At 55.9% G+C, this 20407-nt stretch overlaps 1 protein-coding gene across 9 annotated transcripts; it reads left to right on the top strand.

Moving 5' to 3' along the window:
- Window positions 1–313: 313 nt before the first annotated feature.
- On the top strand, window positions 314–20310 carry TPD52L2 (TPD52 like 2). 9 transcript variants are annotated; one of them, XM_012440500.2, is made up of 9 exons: window positions 314–428; window positions 3532–3677; window positions 5630–5778; window positions 7888–7947; window positions 12829–12930; window positions 16105–16131; window positions 17061–17102; window positions 18099–18147; window positions 18649–20310. In XM_012440500.2, the coding sequence occupies exons 1-9, from the start codon at window positions 410–412 to the stop codon at window positions 18742–18744; spliced, it is 690 nt and encodes a 229-aa protein (XP_012295923.2). In that variant the 5' UTR covers window positions 314–409; the 3' UTR covers window positions 18745–20310. The 9 variants fall into 9 exon arrangements, with proteins under 9 accessions (XP_012295923.2, XP_064238671.1, XP_012295924.2 ...); XM_064382601.1 differs by lacking the exon at window positions 16105–16131; XM_012440501.2 differs by lacking the exon at window positions 7888–7947.
- The last annotated feature ends 97 nt before the right edge of the window (window positions 20311–20407 follow it).

The following is a 20407-nucleotide window of genomic DNA, read 5'->3' on the forward strand; positions in this document are numbered from 1 at the left end:
CCCTGCGGCGGCTGCCCACAGCGCCATGTTGGACGGTCCTCCCAGTTCCCACCCCGCCGCGCTCCCGCTACTCTGACCGTTCTACCTGTGCGTCTCGCTGGTAGAGTCAACCTGGAATGGATTCCCTCCGAACCCCTCCTCCCTTTCCGGCTTCGCCCGCAGTTTCGGCCTATCGGGTTGAGTCAGATAAACCAGGACGGGTCAAACGACACTCTGATTGGACATCACTGGTGGGGCGGGAGGAAGGCGGAGCCCGCGCCCGAGCGGAAGTAGCCGTCGCGTCGCTGATTACGTAACGTTGCGGGGCCGAAGCAGTTCCGCTGGCCAGTGTGTACGCGGCGAGCCACTCCCGGCGCCGCCCGTTCGGCTCTTTTAGCGCCCGCGACAGCGGTCCGGACGCCGCCTGAACATGGACTCCGCCGGCCAAGGTACCTGCGGGGCCCGGCGCCTCCGCCGCAGATGGGCCCAGGCCGCCGGGTGTGCCCCCATTCCCGGGGTCGCGTGTGCGACTCTCGGTCCTCGCAGCCTCTGTTCGCCCACCCCTCGCTCGCCCCTCTTCAGCTCCCGGGCCGCTGACCTCGAAGCTCACGATGGTCGTGCTGTGCGTCTTTCGCCCGCGGCCCAGACCGCTCCCTGCGCCCTCTCCAGCCGCCCTCCCGGTCTTCTCTGGGACCTCGCCGGGGTCTGGTTCCCTGGCGGCTGCTGTTGCTCCCGTATTTGGGTTCCCTCGCTCCAAGCAGGTCTTACTTATGCCGCCCCTCTCCCCGCTGTCCCGTCTTTGCTCGCTCTGCCACCGCGGGGTCCCTGCGCGGGGCACCTGGACCCAGTCCGAGGTGTTGACGGCTCCCGAGAAGGGAGAAGGGGTGGTGAAACAGTCTTCGCGTTCAGCAGAGCTCCCCTTAGGTGGCAGCTGTGCTCGGAGCTCAGCCTACTTAGGGGTTGCCTCATGGAGAGGGGTGGAGGGGGTCAGGGGCACGCCCAGGATACCATGCTTGTTTTCAGAACAGTCACCTCGGAGCAATACAAGATGGCCACTGAGGGATATGGAGCGAACCCAGGAGATTAAAATCTTGAGAAGATGGTACACATCTGTCTAGCATTTTGGGCTCTAGAGAGGGATGCTAAATTTCTAAGTCAAGATAACCACACAGGATAAGTTCAGGAAGCTTTTCCACTGTTTAACCTGCAGCTGCATAGTAAGCATTATATATATTTGAGAGGGAGTCTTGCTCTGTCGTCAGGATGGAGTGCAGTGGCACCGTCTTGGCTCACTGGATTCTCCTGCCTCAGCCTCCCAAGTAGCTGGGGCTACAGGCACGTGCCACCACGCCCAGCTAATTTTTGTGTTTTTAGTAGAGACAGGGTTTCACTCTTTTGGCCAGGATGGTCTCGATCTCGACCTCGTGATCCACCTTGGCCTCCCAAAGTGCTGGGATTGCAGGCGTGAGCCACTGCACCAGGTTGCATATGCATTATAATTCCTGGGTGCCGCTTTGTTCTGCAAGGCATTTATTTATTTAGAGACAGCGTCTGTCTCTGTCACCCAGGCTGGAGTGCAGTGGTAGCTCACTGCAATCTTCAACTCCTGGGCTCAAGCGACCTTCCTGCCTCAACCTCCCGAGTAGCTGGGACTATAGGACTACAGGCGCACCACGCCAGGTTAATTGGTCTTTCTACTTTTTTGGCGGGGGCAGGGAGGGGGCAGAATTTTCGCTCTTGTTGCCCAGGCTGGAGTGCAATGGCATGATCTAGGCTCACTGCAACCTCCACCTCCTGGTTCAAGCGATTCTCCTGCCTCAGCCTCCCGAGTAGCTGGGATTGCAGGCATGCACCACCATGCCCTGCTAATTTTTTATTATTAGTGGAGACGGGGTTTCTTCATGTTGGTCAGGCTGGTCTTGAACTCCTGACCTCAGGTGATCTGCCTGGTTTGGCGTCCCACAGTCCTGGGATTATAGGCGTGAGCCACCGAGTCTGGCCTTATTTATCTTTTTTCAAATAGAAGAGAAAGGCTGGGCTTGGTGACTGACGCCTATAATCCCAACGCTTTGGGAGGCCGAGGCCGGTGGATCACTTGAGGTGAGGCGTTTGAGACCAGCCTGGCCAACATGACGAAACCTGGTCTCTACTAAATTAGCCAGGCATAGTGGTTCGAGCCTGTAGCCCCAGCTGCTTTGGAGGCTGAGGCAGGAGAATTGATTGAACCCAGGAGGTGGAGGTTGCAGTAAGCAGAGATCACGCCACTGCACTCCAGCCTGGGTGACAGGAAGACTCGTCTCAAAAAAAAAAAAAAATCAGAATCAGTTGATAAAACAGAGGATAAACTTCACGTAGTAAGCATTTCTCGAGCGCCAAGAAAGCGCACAGCTCCAGTCCTATGGGACGTTTGAAGGGAGTGAACTGCCTCCAGCTTTTAAAAAGGGTATCTTGCTTAAGTGCATTCAATCTGCTTGTTTTGTTTTTTAATTGAAAAGGCATAGTTTTTCTTATTTTTTTTAAATAATTTTTTTCATACCAGATCAAGTTGTTAGTAGACTCCTTAGGATTTACACAGTTGACAAACATATCTGTCATTAGGGACACTTCTACATCTTTCCAATCTATGCCTTTTATTTTAACTTACTTTTTTTTTTTTGAAACAGAGTCTCACTGTTGCCCAGGCTGGAGTGCAGTGGTGCAATCTTGGCTCACCGCAACCTCCGCCTCCCAGGTTCAAGTGATTCTTCTGTCTCAGCCTCCCGAGTAGCTGGGATTACAGGCGTATGCCACCATGCCCAGCTAATTTTTTGCATTTTTAATAGAGAAGGGGTTTCACCATGTTAGCCAGGATGGTCTTGATCTCCTAACCTTGTGATCTGCCCGTCTCGGCCTCCTAAAGTGCTGGGATTACAGGCGTAAGCCACCATGCCCAGACTTATTTTAGTTTACTTTTAAGGTCGGCTCAGTTGCTCACGCCTTTAATCCCAGCACTTTGAGAGACCAGGGTGGTCACGAGGTCAGGAGTACAAGACCAGCCTGGCCAAGATGGTGAAACCCTGTCTGTACTAAAAGTACAGAAAAATTAGCCAGGTGTAGTGGTGGGCACCTGTAATCCCAGCTACTTGGGAGGTTGAGGCAGAGAATTGCTTGAACCTAGGATTTAGAGGTCGCGTGAGCCATTGGCGCCATTGCACTCTTGCCTAGGTGACAGACTCCATCACCAAAAAAAAAAAAAAAAAGTGGAAGATCTGTTAGATTGAGCTGTTTTCTTCGTAGCAAGGGTTTCCTGCCTCTGAAGGTGCTATTCTCACTGGGAAGCTGTCTTGGGCCAGCATTTCTCATGCTCTGAAGCAGCACACGTGGTGGCCTGAGGTGTGGCTGCCCTAGTCTGACGCCCGAGCTGTCCTCACAGACCTTTCAGAGAAGAGGTGTGAGTCTCTGGGGTCTCCCTCCCTCCCACCTTTGCTTTTGTCCTGCTAGAGGCCTCCACCGTATTTACTTAGAAGTAAGTAACTTACTTGACACTTTCTGGCCTCATTTTGTCTCTGGCAGATATCAACCTGAATTCTCCTAACAAAGGTCTGCTGTCTGATTCCATGACCGACGTCCCTGTCGACACAGGTGTGGCTGCCCGGACTCCTGCTGCTGAGGGTCTGACAGAGGCTGAGGAGGAGGAGCTCAGGGCTGAGCTGACCAAGGTGCTGTGGCTTGACTGTCTGTTCTGGTGGCGTTAAGGCCCTCTTGGATTAATGAGAGGCCAGGGTACTGGCCATGTTCTGGAGGAATTGCCTTGGGTGGCCACCCACCCTGCTCTGCCTTCCCACGGATAGTGGGGCTCTCTTTGTATGTGCCCAGCTCCATGCACTGGACTCAGAGCCACCTGGCAGTAGAGACAGGGCATGACTTCCTCTCCACACCTCTGCCTGGTCCTTCCCCAGTGCTCCAGGGAGAGTATTCACACACAAACTGCCTCTGAGCAGCCATCTGCTGGGAATGTCTCTGTTGGAATTAACACTTGATAATCTTTTTTTTTTTTCGAGATGGAGTCTTGCTCTGTCGCCCAGGCTGGAGTACAGTGGTACGATCTTTGCTCACTGCAACCTCCGCCTCCCGAATTCGAGCAATTCTCCTGCCTTACGCTCCTGAGTAGCTGGGACTGCAGGCCCCCGCCACCACGCCTGGCTAATTTTTTGTATTTTTAGTAGAGATGGGGTTTTACCATGTTAGCCAGGGTGGTCTCAATCTCCTGACCATGTGATCCGCCCACCTCAGCAGGCGTGAACCATTGCACCCAGCCTAATTTTCGTATTTTTAGAGACAGAATTTTACCATGTTGGTCAGGTTGGTCTCGAACTCCCAGCCTCGAGATCTGCCTGGCTCAGCTTCCCAAAGTGCTAGGATTGTAGTCTCGAGCCATGTGCCCAGCCAAGAAAGAGAATTTTTTTTTTTTTTAGGACGGAGTCTCACTCTGTTGCCCAGGCTGGAGTGTAGTGGCATGATCTTGGCTCACTGCAGCCTCCACCTCCCAAGTTCAAGTGATTCTCTTGCCTCAGTCTTCTGAGTAGCTGAGATTATGGGTGCATACCACCACGCCTGGCTAATTTTTGTATTTTTAGTAGAGACGGGGTTTTGCCATGTTGGCCAGGTTGGTCTTTAACTCCTGACTGTAGGTAATCCGCCTGCCTTGGCCTCCCAAAGTGCTGGGATTACAAGGAAGAAAGATAATTCATTTTTTTATTTTTTTGAGACGGAGTTTCACTCTCGTTGCCCAGGCTGGAGTGCAATGGCGCAATCTCGGCTCACTGCAGCCTCCGCCTCCCGAGTTCAAGAGATTCTCCTGCCTCCCGAGTAGCTGGGATTACAGGCGAATGCCAGCACACACGGCTAATTTTTGTATTTTTAGTAGAAATGGGGTTTCATCATATTGGTCAGGCTGGTCTCAAACTCCTGACCTTGTGATCCACCCACCTCGGCCTCCCAAAGTGCTGGGATTACAGGCACAAGCCACTGAGCCCGGCCAGGGTTTTCACCTTTTTAAAAACATGCCCAGTCCCAGGAAAGAGCTTGGACAAGCCTGGCATGGTCATCCTGGGTGATTCCTCATGACTGCAAATGGACACAGTGATTGGTAGCTCTACCAGAACCATTTAGCTCGGGGGCATGGGACAGTTCTCCAGAGTCAAGTTCCTAGTCCCAGATTAAAACAGATGTCTGCTGGCTGGGTGCAGTGGCTCTTGCCTGTAATCCCAGCACTTTGGGAGGCCAAGGCTAGTGGATCACCTGAGGTTGGGAGTTCAAGACCAGCCTACCCAACATGGCGAAACCCCGTCTCTACTAAAAATATAAAATTAGCCAGGCGTAGTGGTGCACCTGTAATCCCAGCTACTCGGGAGGCTGAGGCAGGAGAATCGCTAGAACCTGGGAGGCGGAGGTTGTGGTGAGCCGAGATTGCACCATTGCACTCCAGCCTGGGCAACAAGAGCGAAACTGTTTTAAAAAAAAGAAAATCTGCTGTAGACACTATTCCTAGGATGAGTTAATGCTTCGGTAAGCGGAAAGTTCTTGTGTAACTCTTCTGGCACTGGGTGTGAGGATGTCAGTCACTTCCTGCAGTAGTGATGGCTCATCATGTCAACTGTGTGCTTTGCAGGTGGAAGAGGAAATAGTCACTCTACGCCAGGTCCTGGCAGCCAAGGAGAGGCACTGCGGGGAGCTCAAGAGGAGGCTGGGCCTCTCCACCCTGGGGGGCTTGAAACAGAACCTGTCCAGGAGCTGGCACGATATGCAGGTCTCTAACGCGTAGGTACCTGCCCCGGCCGCACGCCGGGGGGCAGGAGGGAATGTGGACCACAGATGTGTTTCTGGCTTGTGGTCGGGGGAGTGTCTTCATGCTCAGTGTCCAGCCATGGAGTTGAGTGGCCTGTTTGGAAGGAGCCAGTGGGAGGCTCTGAGCTCTTGACCCAGGGACTCTGCCTTTTTTGGAGAGCTTGGAGTCTACATGTGTTTTATTTATTTTTAAATTTTTGTATATATATTTTTTGAGACAGAGTCTCTCTGTCGCCCATGGTAAAGTGATCTCGGCTCACCACAACCTCTGCCTCCCAGATTCTAGCGATTCTCCTGCCTCAGCCTCCCGAGTAGCTGGGATTACAGGTGCCTGCCATCACATCTGGCTAACTTTTACATTTTTAGTAGAGACGTGGTTTTGCCATGTTGTCCAGGCTGGTCTCGAACTCCTGACCTCAGGTGATCTGCCCACCTCTGCCTCCCAAAGTGCTGGGATTACAGGCGTGAGCCACCACACCTGGCCTTTTTTTCTTTTTTGTGGTGGTCTCACTCTGTCACCCAGGCTGGAGTGCAGTGGCGTAATCATGACTCACTGCAACCTCAGCCTCTTGGGGTCAAGCAGTCCTTCCATCTCAACTCCCTAGCAGCTGGGACTATAGGTGTGCAGCACAATGCCTGGCTAATGTTTTCACGTTTTGTAGAGACAATGTCCTGCTTTGTTGCTTAGGCTGGTCTGAAATTCCTGGTCTTAAGCAATCCTCCTGTCTCGGCCTCCCAAAATGCTTGGGATTACAGGTGTGTGCCACCACACCCAGCTTATGTGTTTTAAAAAGGCAGATGGACACACTGGCAAGTTGTCCAGGTGGAAATTGATAGGAAGAATGTGTTTCAGGGTCCAGACTTGGGAGAGCACTGATCAGGTCCTTACTGTGGGTGTGGCATGGTCACAGCCTGTGACCCAGATTTGACCACATGGGCTGGACTCAGTGGCTCATGCCTGTAATTCCAGCACTTTGGGAGGCTGAGGTGGGTGGATCACTTGAGGTTAGGGGTTCAAGACCAGCCTTGCCAACATGGTGAAACCTCCTCTCTACTAAAAAATACAAAAATTTGGCTGGGCATGGTGGTGTGCACCTGTGATCCCAGCTGCTGGGGAGGCTGAGGCAGGAGAATCTCTTGAACCTGGGAGGTGGAGGTTGCAATAAGCCAAGATTGTGCCACTGTACTCCATCCTGGGCAACAGAGCAAGACTCTGTCTTAAAAAAAAAAATACAGGGCCGGGCCTGGTGGCTCACGCCTGTAATCCCAGCACTTGGGGAGGTCGAGGCAGGCAGATCACGAGGTCAAGAGATCGAGACCATCCTGGCCAACATGGTGAAAACCCGTCTCTACTAAAAATACAAAAAACAGCCGGGCATGGTGGCACGTGCCTGTGGTCCCAGCTACTTGGGAGGCTGAGGCAGAAGAATCTCGCTTGAACCCAGGAGGTGGAAGTTGCAGTGAGCCGAGATTGCGCCACTGCACTCCAGCCTGGCGACAGAGCAAGACTCCGTCTCAAAAAAATAAATAAAATTTAAAAAATTAAAAAAAAATACAGATATGATCATATTGTCCCACAACCGTAGGACCTCTGACCTTTTATGACTACATGGTCCTATAACCCTCGGATCTCTGTCCCAGATGTGGCCCAGCTCTCTGAATTTGGGGCCTGCTGCTTTCTCTCACTTGGCCGTTTCCACGTGGCTTTTCTGAAACATGACCTTCAAGGTGGGGGCGGGCGTGGAATGTTTCCCAGAAGCCATGTTCCCACAGAAAGATCAAGTCCGCTTCATAAATGTCACGTATGAAAAGCCCATGTTTTTGTCCTAGGACATCATAAGTTTTGAATCCCAAGGTGTTCTGGAGCTATGGGCTGTGCCCTCCCAGTCCCCTGAAGCTCACCGGCGGCCTGGGGCCTGCACAGGGCGTGTTGGGGCCGTGGACCCTGTTCTCGGGCTGTCTGTGGAGCTGATGTTCCTGCCAGCTGGTCCTTCTTTGTCTTCCTTGGAACCTCACTTGCAGTTTGAAGCCGGAGTTAAAATTGTTCTTCTAAATAATTCACTGTAGACTTTCTGTTTTTAGCTATGTGAAAACTTCTGAGAAACTTGGAGAGTGGAATGAGAAGGTGACCCAGTCAGACCTGTGAGTGCCTGTGCCCTCAACACCTGCTCCTTCCTCCTCCCCGTCTCAGTCGGAAGGGGGCTGTGCGCGCTTAGCACAAAGCTTGTTTTGGTGTTTGCTGGCTCTATTTTCTTAATCTTACTTTTCCTCTCTCAGCTAAACTATCCTTTAAACTTCTGTGGAACAGGGAGTCGTAGCTGAAGGACACTCTCTCAGCTACCTGACCACACCTAAAACTCCCCTCTGCCTGACACATCCCTTGGATAAGAGGCCTGCACTGGTCCCGGCTTCACCTCTCACTGATAGAGCTGCTTGGCTTCCCACAGTGCACAAGCCGGACAACACCACTTGGCCTGATTTTGACGGTGGCAAATTTTTGTTTGTTCTAGCCCTAAGCCTTTTCCCTGCTTAGCTCCAGCTGGTGAGTCTCAGAATTCCTTTCATCCATTAGAGGTAGTTCTTGAGTGGAGGGTGTGGTGTAGGATGTGCTGGTGGAATTCAAAGTCCTGGTGGTCTGGGTGGCGCCGCACTGTCGGAGCATCAGCCAGTGTGGATTAGGTGTGGGTAGTTGTGTATGTGTGTGTCCGGTATAGTTCAGAGGGACTCCTAATGTTTGGAGATCCTTCAACTAGATAATTGCACTTCATTGATTTGTGCTCCGTATGATTATAACTTCTTTAAACTGAGTAGAGGAATATTTTTAAACCGTCTCTGTGGGAGTTTTCCATCAGTTATTTAGAAGGAAGCCCTGTCATTGTTGCCACAGAAGACCGGCAGAAAGTCCTCCCATTTTTGGCTGAAAGGAAGCGGTTGCTGGCAAGCTTGTCTTGAAGGTCCTGGGGGGTCAGGCTGGCGCTCTGTGTACCTGGAGCCTTTGTGTCTAGTGTCACAGTGAGGGGCGGTGTCAGGACCTGGCAGTTTATGGGCGTGGCCACAGCAGCCAGCTGTTGACCTAGGTATTCTAGGAGCACTGGCCGGCTATGTCTTTAGGGCTGCATTGAACAGTGACTTTGCTGGGCTGCAGATGTTTCTTAGGTTGGGACAGTGATGGTCATCCTTACAGTCTGAGCATCAGGCAGATGCACAGTGCAGACTCAGTCTGCAGATAGTCTTAGGAGACTTCATTGCTGTCTGTAAAACCAGCTGACCTAAAAAAGCTGCCGGGATCCTATTCCAAACAGTGTTTCAGAGGGCTTGCTTGCAGCACTCAGAATCCTGACCCCTCTGGAGAAACCTGTGGCTCAGCATGGATGCATATGGCCGGTGCATCACCTGGCAGAGGCCATTTCCTTGAGGTTTCACCCCCAGTTCTGGGGGGAGACCTGTCAAACTGGCAGCTCCAGAGTGGAAGCGTTTCTGTACCAACAGCCTAGGGCGGGGGAGTGGATGGCGGCGGACGGGGCGGGGCAGGGCAGGGCAGTGGTCTCTACCTGGGGGGTGGTGATGGTCTCTACCGGGACAGGGCGGCCCACGCAGAGGATGATGGTCTCTACTGGGACGGCCCTGGTGGGGGTGATGGCCTCTACCGGGACAGCCCAGGCTGAGGGCGATGGTCTGTACTGGGATGGCCCAGGAGGAAGGGACGCGGCGCGGCACGTGGAGCCTGAGGATGTGGCCGAGGCATATGCTTCTCCGGCTGGTGCCTCTCCTAGTCAGGTTTCAGGAGATGGGCTGCAGGCCGCCTCCACTGCCCAGAGCTCTTGCAGAGGAAGGCAATCAAAGCTCCCTGCACCCTGACCCGTTTGTTTGTAGACCCTTTCAGCCAGGGGCAGCCTGGAGGGTGGGAAGGAGTGGAGTGGAGTGGCTGGGTGGAGTGGAGTGCCGGTGCTTGGCCCTGTGAGGCTACAGTGCGGCCACGTTCTCCTCAGTGGGTCATGTCTGTCTGCGAGAGCAGCCCTGTTCTGTGAGTGGTGAAACGATTGCCTTGTTGGATTCTATTTACAGGCAGAGCTAACTAAAAATCCCAGTGCTGAGAGGGGCATTGTGTAGATTCTGGAGTTACGAGCTGGTTCACTTTGCTTTGTTTTGGTTGTAGGTGACAGACAGCATGACTCAAGGTAGCATCAACCAAACAGGGAGTGGGGAGCACTCACCCGGCAGAGAAGCCCCAGGGAGGGGGAGCGCTCACCCGGCAGAGAAGCCCCAGGGAGGGGGAGCACTCACCCGGCAGAGAAGCCCCAGGGAGTAGGGAGCGCTCACCCGGCAGAGAAGCCCCAGGGAGGGGGAGCGCTCACCTGGCAGAGAAGCCCCAGGGAGGGGGAGCGCTCACCCGGCAGAAAAGCCGCAGGGAGTAGGGAGCACTCACCCAGCAGAGAAGCCCCTGGGAATAGGGAGCGCTCACCCGGCAGAGAAGTCCCAGGGAGGGGGAGCACTCACCCGGCGGAGAAGCCCCTGCTCCAGCGCTGCAGCCTAGCAGTGTGGCCCCGTGTGGGTCTCCCTGGACCAATGGCTGTGGCCTGGGACGTGGTGTGCTCTGGCCAGGCCTGGATCACCCGTCTACCCTGAGTGGGAGTGGCGGCAGCCACCAGAGGAAGACTCAGGAGAGCGGGAGTGCCAGGATGTCCACCAGATACCCTGTGCTGGCCAGGGGACAGCTCAAACTGCTCTGTCCAGGGCTTTCTTCCTAGAAGGTCTTAGTGACTCCCAAATGGGTGTTGGCTGGGGTTGCCCGGCCTGGCGCTCTCAAGTACAGCTGAAGGTGGTTATTGGGTGCAGATGCTGGCTCTGAGCCCTGCCCCTTCCTCCTGGGCCCAGCTTCCTCATCTGTCACAGAGTAATAACAGCACTGCCTTCTGGTTCATTTGAGGAATGTGTGTGCCTGCGTATTTGAGGCTCTCAGAACAGACTTGCGGCCCTGTGAGCCTTGGAAGGGGGACCTCACAGCTGCTGCTGCTGCCACTCCGGAAGCCCAGGATGGGACTAAGAAGGGGAAAGGAAGGCTGGGCACGGTGGCTCACGCCTGTAATCCCAGCACTTTGGGAGGCCGAGGTGGGTGGATCACGAGGTCAAGAGATCGAGACCATCCTGGTCAACATGGTGAAACCCCGTCTCTACTAAAAATACAAAAAATTAGCTGGGCATGGTGGCGCGTGCCTGTAATCCCAGCTACTCGGGAGGCTGAGGCAGGAGAATTGCCTGAACCCAGGAGGCAGAGGTTGCGGTGAGTCGAGATCACGCCATTGCACTCCAGCCTGGGTAACGAGCGAAACTCCGTCTCAAAAAAAATAAAAATAAAAATAAATAAAATAAAAACAACAACAAAAAACAAAAACAGCCATGGTTCTAGCTGCGCAGTCAGGATGGGAAAGTGCATCCTCTGGGCCAAGCATGGTGGCTCACACCTGTAATGCCAGCACTCTGGGAGGCCGAGACGGGCGTATCACCTGAGGTCAGGAGTTCGAGACCAGCCTGGCCAACATGATGAAACCTTGTCTGTACCAAAAATACACAATTAGCCGGGCATGGTGGTGGGTGCCTGTAATCCCAGCTACTTGGGAGGCTGAGGCAGGAGAATCTCTTGAACCCAGAGGCAGAGGTTGCAGTGAGCCAAGATCATACCACTGCACTCCAGCCTGGGTGACAGAGTGAGACTCCATCTCAAAAAAAAAAAACAAAAATAGTGCATCATCTGGGTAGGTCTTGGGCTGGGGGCCCGAGCAGGCACTGGGCGGGCACGAGAGCTCTGTGCTAGGATGTGCTGTCGGCGCTCACTTGCCGTGTCCCACATTCATGTCAGCTGCTGGGGGCTGGAGAGTAGCGGCACGGCTCACGTGGGGCCTCCTGCAGGGAGTGCTTCGAGGGCCTGTGAGTGAGGGCTCCGGAAGGCTCGTCGTTGGTGCCTGCTGGGATCTGGTGTCGCCAGTGGGAGTGGGTGGAGCTTGTGCCTTCTCTGGCACCCATTCCAGATGCCACCCAGTCAGGGCCGGGGCTTGCCAGCTCTCCAGGTTGGCACTGGCAACGCCAGGACGGCCCTGGGAGCCTGTCTCTACTCAGCCTTGAGCTCCCTGACTTCATTCAGGGAGGAGCTGTGGTGAGTGGCCGTCGGTTCACATTTCGGTTGTGGGCTTTGTTACTGGAGGTGCCGTATTCTGTGCTTACGGTGGCAGCTGGATGAGGGCCAGAGATGTCAGGTGCTGACTGCTGCGGTGGCCCACGTGTCCCTGCAGCCGCAGCATCCTGCCCGCTGCCCTTGGCCTGTCCCGTGGACGCTGAGGCCCTGGAAATTTCGTTTGGTGGGATGCACCGTGTTGGGGGGACACTTGGGGACCTGGAGGGGATGGAAGCACGGCCTTCGCTAGGGGCACTGTCAGAAGACGCCTGGGGACAGAACTGTCCCGTGTCCCCGTGGAGCACGCTGTGAAGCTCGTCTCCCACAGGCCTGGTTGAGCTGCGTTTTCTCCCCTCAGCACGGTCTCGTGGGAAGAGGAAAGGGGGCCTGTACCGATGTGTTAGGGTTAAGGATCCGAGAGGCCTTTCTGCTCTGGTGCTGCCTACACGCCTGCACCTCATGGGGCCCGTCGCTCTCTAGCAGGCAGCTGGGGCATCTTCTCTGTAGTCAGAGGGACTGTGAGAAGTCAGGAGAGTGGGCTCAGTAGGTGTCGGGTGAGGGGTGAGTTGGACTGTGAGATGAGAAGGCAGCGTCATTGCAGAGCTGCGGGCCGTGACTCAGTGTTGCTGAGAGCTCCTGGGCGAGCACCGCATGGGCTGCTCCTTGCTGCAGGGGCCTCTGGGGGCCGAGGGGCTCTGGGTCTGCACCCCTCTGCGGCCACCTGGCGAGCATCCACCCTTCGCTCCAGCTCCTTTCCTCGGTTTCCCTCGGGCTCGCTCCCGGTGCTTTGCCTGGCTGTGGATGGTGGCCCACCCATGCTTTCTGGTTGGTTTAACTGGTGTGTATTCTTCCAGCTACAAGAAGACTCAGGAAACTCTTTCACAGGCAGGACAGAAGACTTCAGCTGCCCTGTCCACAGTGGGCTCTGCCATCAGCAGGAAGTTTGGAGACATGAGGTGAGACCTGACCCTGACCCTGCTGCCTTGAGACCTGGCCAGGGCCAGTGCAGGGTGAGACATCGGAGGCGCCACGGGAAGCCTGCCTGGAGATCAGGGCTCAGGCGCACTGGCTGAGGGATGTGGCTGTCACGGCCCCCGACAGTCCGTGTGCAGACCCTCGCCTGGGAGGTTTGTCCGTTCCCATTGGCTGCTGTTCTGCCATTTGTTTTTATTTATTTGTAAGATAGGGTTTCACCGTGATGGCCAAGCTGGTCTTGAACTCCTGACCTCAGGTGATCCACCCACCTCGGCCTCCCAAAGTGTTAGGATTACAGGCGTGAGCCACCGCGCCTGGCCTGTTCTGCCATTTCTGTGTTCTTCAAGGAGGGTGGCTGCTAGAGCCGTTGGGTGACTTGTAGTGCTCAGGGTTGGTGAGGGGGGAGTGTGCTCCTTGAGGCCTCACTGAGAGGCAGCGACCCCAGCCTGGGGGGCAGGGGCAGGCAGGACGACAGTCCCCCCCATCTCCAGGACAGGTGCTCGGCGTGGCGCGTCCTCAGGGTGATGCCGAGGTCTCAGAGCGCGGTCAGACACCAGGAGGCTGTAAATGAGCCTTCTCTCCTGGAGGCTGGTGACAGCCACCTGGCCGTCAGAGGTCCCTCAGCAAGCAGTCCTGGGCCCAAGGATTGAGCAGGGGGCCGGCGCATCTGCCCTGCCTGCCCTGCTCTGGGCTCCTTGACCACAGCATGGTGATGAGGGGATCGAGCCAGAGGCCTGGGTATGATGCTCAGCTGGGCTACCTCCTGGCTGGGCCTTGGTCGGACCTGCCTTCACAGGGCTGTATGAGTGGGTGATGTGGGTTGTCCCCGTCACTGGCATGTTCCAGCCTCTGGGTGCTGCTGCCCACCCTGCCCTGACTCCTTTCCCATTCTCAGAAGTGGTCTTCTGGCTTTTGGATCTCAGGGAGTGCCTCCCTGCAGCTCCGACCCAGTCATGGCAAAGGTGGGTGCGGGGTTCCTGGAGGGCCGGTGTGCGGTCACAGCACTGACCCCCCGAGTCCTCCCCTCTTCCCCTCTTGTGACCTGTGCAGCATTCAGAGATAGGTGCATCTCCTGCTGGGCTGGCTCGCCGCTCTCCGCCTGCCTGCCTTAGGTTAGGTGTGTCCTGCCTTCCCGCCTGGGGTTGCTAGGTGGGGGTCGTCCTGCACCAGCCCCTTCCCCTGACCACTGAGCCAGAGGCCAGGACAGACGGCCACACACCCAGGCACCCACCCTGCCAAGCAGAGGGGACAGCCAGTGCCCAGGAGCTGTGCCCACTTTTAATTTTGTTTGTTTGAGGTAATGTACCCTCCCACACCTGAAACTTTTATTTCGAGAGGTGTTCAAGCCGCACAGTCATCAGTACGCAGTGTGTGTTTCCTCTGCACACCCTCACGTCCAGGGCTCCACGCTCCCTAGCAGCTGTGACTCGGGGGGTCCTTGTGGGGCACTCTATAATGCAGGTCTCACCGCCCGCTGAGCTCTGGGCTCGGCCTCGCAGGGCTGTTTCTTCCTGAAAATGCCGGTGTCAGCACAGAGCATCTTCAGGAAGCAGCCGGTGTCTGCCATGCCTAAGTTACGCCAGCCATCAGCAGGCATCTCGCCCACCGTAAGTGTCCTCACTCCCTTTTGAGTTTGTTCAGAGCATCGTGGTGGAAATCCACGGCGCAGGCAGAGCCTGGGCACTGACCGGAACGGCCGTGCACAAGCCAGTCCTGGCTGCTTTGATCCGGGCAGTTCTGTGTGCGGCCTGTTTTTCTCGGGAAGCCCAGGGACACAGTCCCAGTTCCCTGCTCCCTCTCCTCTGACGGGAGAAAGGCTCTTGCTCTCTGCAGGCCTGGGGTTGGCAGCTCTCTGTTGTGTAGCCTCAGGGTGCGGCTGGAGGTGAGCAGAGTTCCTGTTGCAGTGACACCGGCACAGCTCTGTCAGCGTGCCCGGCCACACTGTGTCACGTGTTTGTACATGTGCCCTAATACATGGGGCTGGCTGGAGTGCGCGGGGCCTCAGGCTGACCTGGGAGGAGCCAGCTCGCTCCAGTTGGTCGGCCGTGTTCACGGTGCCCGTGGTGATGTCCTGTGTGCTGCTGTGCCTTGCCCCGCTTGCTCTTCCATTTGTGTTTGTAGTGGTGGTGGAAACTCTGACATCTGGAGCCCCTGGTGCATCCCCCTCATCTCCAGGCAGTCACAGTTGGTTTCTGAGGTCTGGGCCCCTTAACATCTTGACTTAGAGACTGAGATTGAGAGCTCTCTGCTCCCTGAAAGTGAAAATTAGGCTCCGGGAGGGTTATACCCTGAGTTAGGGCTGGATAAACCCAACAGACCCTCCTGACCCTTGGGTGGAAGCTCCTTGGGCCAGCTGCCAGCACCCACGTCTGTGATGGGCCTGCCCTGGAGCACCGGTGATGGGGATGGGGGAACAGGTCAGAGAGGGGTTTACACCGGGGTCGGTCCCCATCCGGCTCTGTGGTCTCCTAGACAAGGCACCTGCCCTCTCGGAACCTCGAGTGAGCTGAGCATTTGTGAGTTCTTCACTGGTTCCCTCCATGTCGGAGTGGACCTGGCTGCAGTACGTGGTGGCAGCCGCCCTCGGACACACCGGTTTCCGGGTTGGGGTCTGCGTGCATGGATGGAGCTCAGGGCAGACGTGCTCGGCACCAGGGGTGTCCCACATCCTCCCACAGTACTTGTGTTCCCACAGCTGACGCGCTTTGGGGCACACAGGCTGCTCTGGTTCTATGGAGCTGGCCAAGCCCAGCTGTGGTGCCGTGACACGTTTCACACCTTCGTGTGGCTCGATGGGGCCAGTCGTGCTCCAGGTGCTGTGGCTTCTTCTCTCCAGCCTCCAAACGGGTGTGTCCTGGGACGTAAGACGTGGACAGGGCATGGACGGGGGCCTCTTGTGCACAGCCACAGGGCCGAGCACTTGCTAGTGATGAGCTCACAGGTCCTCCTGTTGAGTCAGGATTTGAGGAGACTGGAGACAGGGCTGTTCTCCCTGACCGTGTGTGGACTGGAGGAGCCATCCTGGATGGTCTTCCCCTGCTGGACCTTCTGAGCATGAGCGGGGGGCTTGGGGCTCCCCACAGAGGGCCGTGAGTAGGTGCTGGCCTCCCTCGCTTACGCTTCATTTCCTCTTCTCTCCTGCTGCCACCTTCCAGGGCTCATCCATTCTCACACTCCTTTAGGTAAGGCTGAGCCTGGACACCTGTGGAAGACTTTTCTGTGAATCGGGGCAAGGTGGGCTCTGGCAGGGCCTGTGGGAGACTGTGCTGCTGGAGGGCTGGTAAACATGGGATCACCCCTCTCAGCGGTGCCAGCCAGGCGGTTGCTGCATCTCAGGGAACAAAGCAGCACCGTGGGATGGACGCAGAGCTCCCCCTGGAACCACCCCCCAGCTCCCGGCACTTCCACGTCCCCTCCTTGTGCTTCCCACCCAGGCTCGCAGGCCACCTGCTCCTGGGTCAGTGAATAGCCGACCTGGCGTCCACTCCTGAGCTCACGTGGGAGAGCTGTGCCGACCCTCTCACCGCCCTTCCTGCTAAACATGAGTCCTGTTTCCTGGTTTTCCTTCAGATCGAGTTTTGTCATGTTTCTGACCTGAGAGCGTAGCTGCTCCTCCCACAGGGCTCTCCTGCGGACCAGAGCCGGCTTCTCCAGGCCAGCCCAGGCGCTGCCGCACCCGCCCTTCTGGCTGGAATTCGGAGGCCTGGAGTCAGGTCCAGAACAACCTGTGATTTCATGTTTTTACTTGACCTGGTTGTTTCTTTTTTGCCAAAAGGCCCTTTAACTTGCTGAAGTTGAGTAAGGACATCTGAAGGCTATTTGTACCAAATACTTTTCAAAAGCCCAGGCCTGGTCCCCTTCCAGCTTCCCTGCGCCCCTGCTCTCCTCCCCCGTGCTGTGCGCTGGGCAATTTGGGGTGCCCCCCATTAGGCCAAGGGAGGGCCCTGGGGTGCAATTTTCCTTCGGGGGCGTGGTGTGGAGGGGCAGGCAGCTCTCGCCAACTGCTGGGAGTAGGGGAGTCCCAGATCCGGCCGTGCCCGCCAGGTCGGTCGTGTGTGGGCCTTGGTGTTAACTCTGCTTCCTTCTCTGCTTCTGCCATGCTTCCGAGCAGCAGCTACTCCATCCGCCACTCAATCAGTATGCCGGCCATGAGGTTAGTGTGCTGCTCGCCGCGGCTCCGGAGCCGGGTGGCTCTGGTGGGGGTTGGGGCGGCTCCCACGGTCACTCCTGGCCCTTCCGATATCCCTGGATTAATTAAGGACGCCATTCCCTTGGCAACCTCCCGAGGGCTGAGGGCTGGGAAAGACCCCCTTCTGGGCTGGCGAGGAATCCTGGTAGGGGTCAGGCTGTCATCCTGCAGCCTCCAGAGGAGATCCTTGTGTCACACTGGGCCATGTCCTTTCCAAGTCCTGGCCCCGGCCGGGGCGGGGTTCGAGAGGCTCACACACGGATCCTGGCACTTGCTCTCAGGACATGTCACGGGCTCAGCCTTCATGGAAACACCCAGAGCTGTGGCCCGTGATTTTCAAGAGAGCCCTGTTCTCCTTGTAGGGACTCTGGCCGGGTGTTGCAGACGTGCTGGCCTCCGGAGGCCCCGGGCCTGGGGCGGGTATCTGGTTGTGTGGGAGGGACTGAGTGGGATGGAGCTGGCCTGCCCTGCTTTCTCCTCCTCTGTCTCTTTATCCATCACTCTGCTGTCCCAGAAGCATCCTTGGTTTTTCCCTTCGATTCTCTAGAGATGTGCGTGAAGAACCCCTGACTTCATAACCCCAGTACAGGAGCCAAAGGTGTGCCTTTAGGGTATAGCACGGAGGGCCGATACCCCCAGCTGCACAGTCACGGGGGGGCCGATAGCCCCAGCTGGGTATAGCACGGGGGCCGATACCCGCAGCTGCACAGTCACGGGGGGCCGATACCCCCAGCTGCACAGTCACGGGGTTTACAGTGGCCTTGGTTGATGTCTGGGCCTGGGCGACCTCACTTCTGACCTGGGGAGTCTCTGGAATGACCTGGATGTGTCCCATTTTTGCAGTGAGATCTTGGGCTGTTGTTAGGGGCCCTTCGGAGGCTGGCCCTCGCCCCGAGGCCCTTCAGTTAGGAGGGCACCACCATTTGCTCTTGACACCAGCACTCTTCCCTCTCTTTAAAGGAACTCTGCAACCTTCAAGTCATTTGAGGACCGAGTTGGGACCATAAAGGTAATTGAACCAGGACCATCCGAGGGATGTTCTTAACGGGCTGCGACCCGTCACTCACATCAGCTTGTGGATTCACATGCAGTTGTAGGAGGTAACACACAGAGCCCGTGTGCCTCTTACACAGGCCTCTCCTGCAGTAACATCTTGGTAAGCACTGGAGCGCAGCCTCGCCCTCAGGACGTAGAACGCCTCCCCGCTGCCGTCCGGTACCTCCTGCCCTACCCCCGGCAACCGCTAGTCCACTCTCCATTTGTATAATGTTGTCATTTCAGAATGTCACATGAATGGAATGGCACCGCGTAGCGTTTTGGCGGTCACCGTCTTCCTTCAGCTTAGTTTTCTGGAGGCCTGTCTGGGCTGGTGCCTGCCCGAGATTTGCTCCCTGTTCTGAGCAGTGTTCATGTGACAGAAGCTTTTGTAGAGCATTGAGCATGGGCCTGGGGTCTGCGTCCTGTGTGTGCTCCATCTCAGGTTTTTCTTTCTTGATTTTCTCTCCTGTAGTCTAAGGTTGTGGGTGACAGAGAGAATGGCAGTGACAGCCTCCCTTCCTCAGCGGGGAGCGGTGACAAGCCCCTGCCGGATCCGGCACCTTTCTAAGCCTGCGGTTGCTTCTCCCGCCGCGGAGCACACGCGGCACACCCTCAGCATCGCAGCCGCAGCTCTGCGCAGGGGAGCAACCAGCCAGGCGGACGAGCAGGGTGGCTTGGAGGACAGTCCTGCCCAGCCATACAGAGATGCGGCTGCTGCGTTCGCATGAATTAGAGAACACAGTCTTGTACACAGACGTTTTACACTAAAGTTTGTAGATGAAGCAGATCACTGTGCTGTGTCCTTCCTAGGGGTGCAGGAAGCGGACGGGGTGGAGGCTTTCAGAGGATTGAGCCAAAGCCCAGGCTCCCTTTGGGAATCTTGCTAGACCATCAGAATGTTGAAGGATTGAAGAGTCCTAAGCATAAACTAAGTGGGATTTTCTGCCCTCTTCCTCCTCTTCCTTCCCTGACTCTCAGAAGGAATGCAATCACCCAGCAAGTCCTATCTATTCGCAATTTTTTAATCTCAAAATGCTGAACCAGAAAACTGTTTCCTGAGACCCCCCAGAAAGGAAACTGATCAGCAGCAGCTGCCTAATTGTTCACTAATCTAGCTTTAACGGAAGCACATTCATTATTTTTTAAATGCAGTGGACTTTTCAAAAATTAAAATTAGGCAAAGCAGCTTTAGCCTTATAGAGAATATTATTTCTTCGGACTCAAGCTGAAATACGAGCCTTACGTTGCCTTATGCTTTATTTCTTTGTAATTTTTAAATGTATATAGGTGAGGGTTCCTTAATGGTGTGAGCACAGCGGGGAATTTTACACCCGCCTGCGTGGCAGCCTGTTCAGTTGGGTGTTTTATTTCACGCAAACTCCACCGCGGTGGACACAACCTGCGTGTCTTCTCAACCTTGGCCGCTCCCACTGGATGCCCCGCTCTGCCCCAAAAAGCTTGAGCTGCTGGGGTTGGGAGGGGCCAAGGAAGGAAAAGCTTGTCTTTAGCACCCTTTAAAAAGAGCTGTGCCCCTTCACAGTGCTGCCTCTGCATGGGCCCGGCCCGGCCGGCTGGCACTCGTCAGTGACTCCAGCCCGCCTGTGTGATGCACTTGGGATGAAACCACCCCACAGGTCAGGTGGAGGGTGGGGCGTGGGCATCAGCCAGGATTGCTATCGCCTTTTCTCATGAGCCACAAAGATCTCTTGTTTTTAAGCGGTCAGACCCCGACAGCCTCTCTCACACCGGGGCCCCACGTGTCAGGTGGCGTGGTCTGCAGGGGCAGCTCTGTGCCTTAGTGACTCTTGGAAGGATGCTGAGGGCTGCCTGCCGTGTACACGGCTCTGCCACTCCTGGGGGGAAGGGCTGCTCAGCTCCAGGTGCTCTGCTTGTAGAGCCTGTGTCCTCTGACAGCCGTGTCCCCAGACAGTTCAGACACCCTTGGGGATGGCACTCCACATGATAAAGACGCAGGGGCTGGGGAACCCCAGCACTCGGCGCCCTTTGTCCAGGGTTAAGATCGGCCTGTGGGATGTGGCGAGAAGGCAGGCTGCACAGGTGTAACAGGTATCTTTTCCTTAAAGTTGTAATAATGAGTAATTTGTCAATAAAGCATTCCTTGGGGGAAAGTCCACCTCGGCTTGTGTGATGTGTCCTTCAGGACCACGACGAGAGTGGTGAAGAAACCACGTGGTACCTGCCCCAGTGAGTCCACACCCTTGGGAGAGGCA

Source organism: Aotus nancymaae, unplaced genomic scaffold (genome assembly GCF_030222135.1).
Source record: "Aotus nancymaae isolate 86718 unplaced genomic scaffold, 86718_ANA_hifiasm-v0.15.2.pri h1tg000029l, whole genome shotgun sequence".
Taxonomy (NCBI): domain Eukaryota; kingdom Metazoa; phylum Chordata; class Mammalia; order Primates; family Aotidae; genus Aotus; species Aotus nancymaae.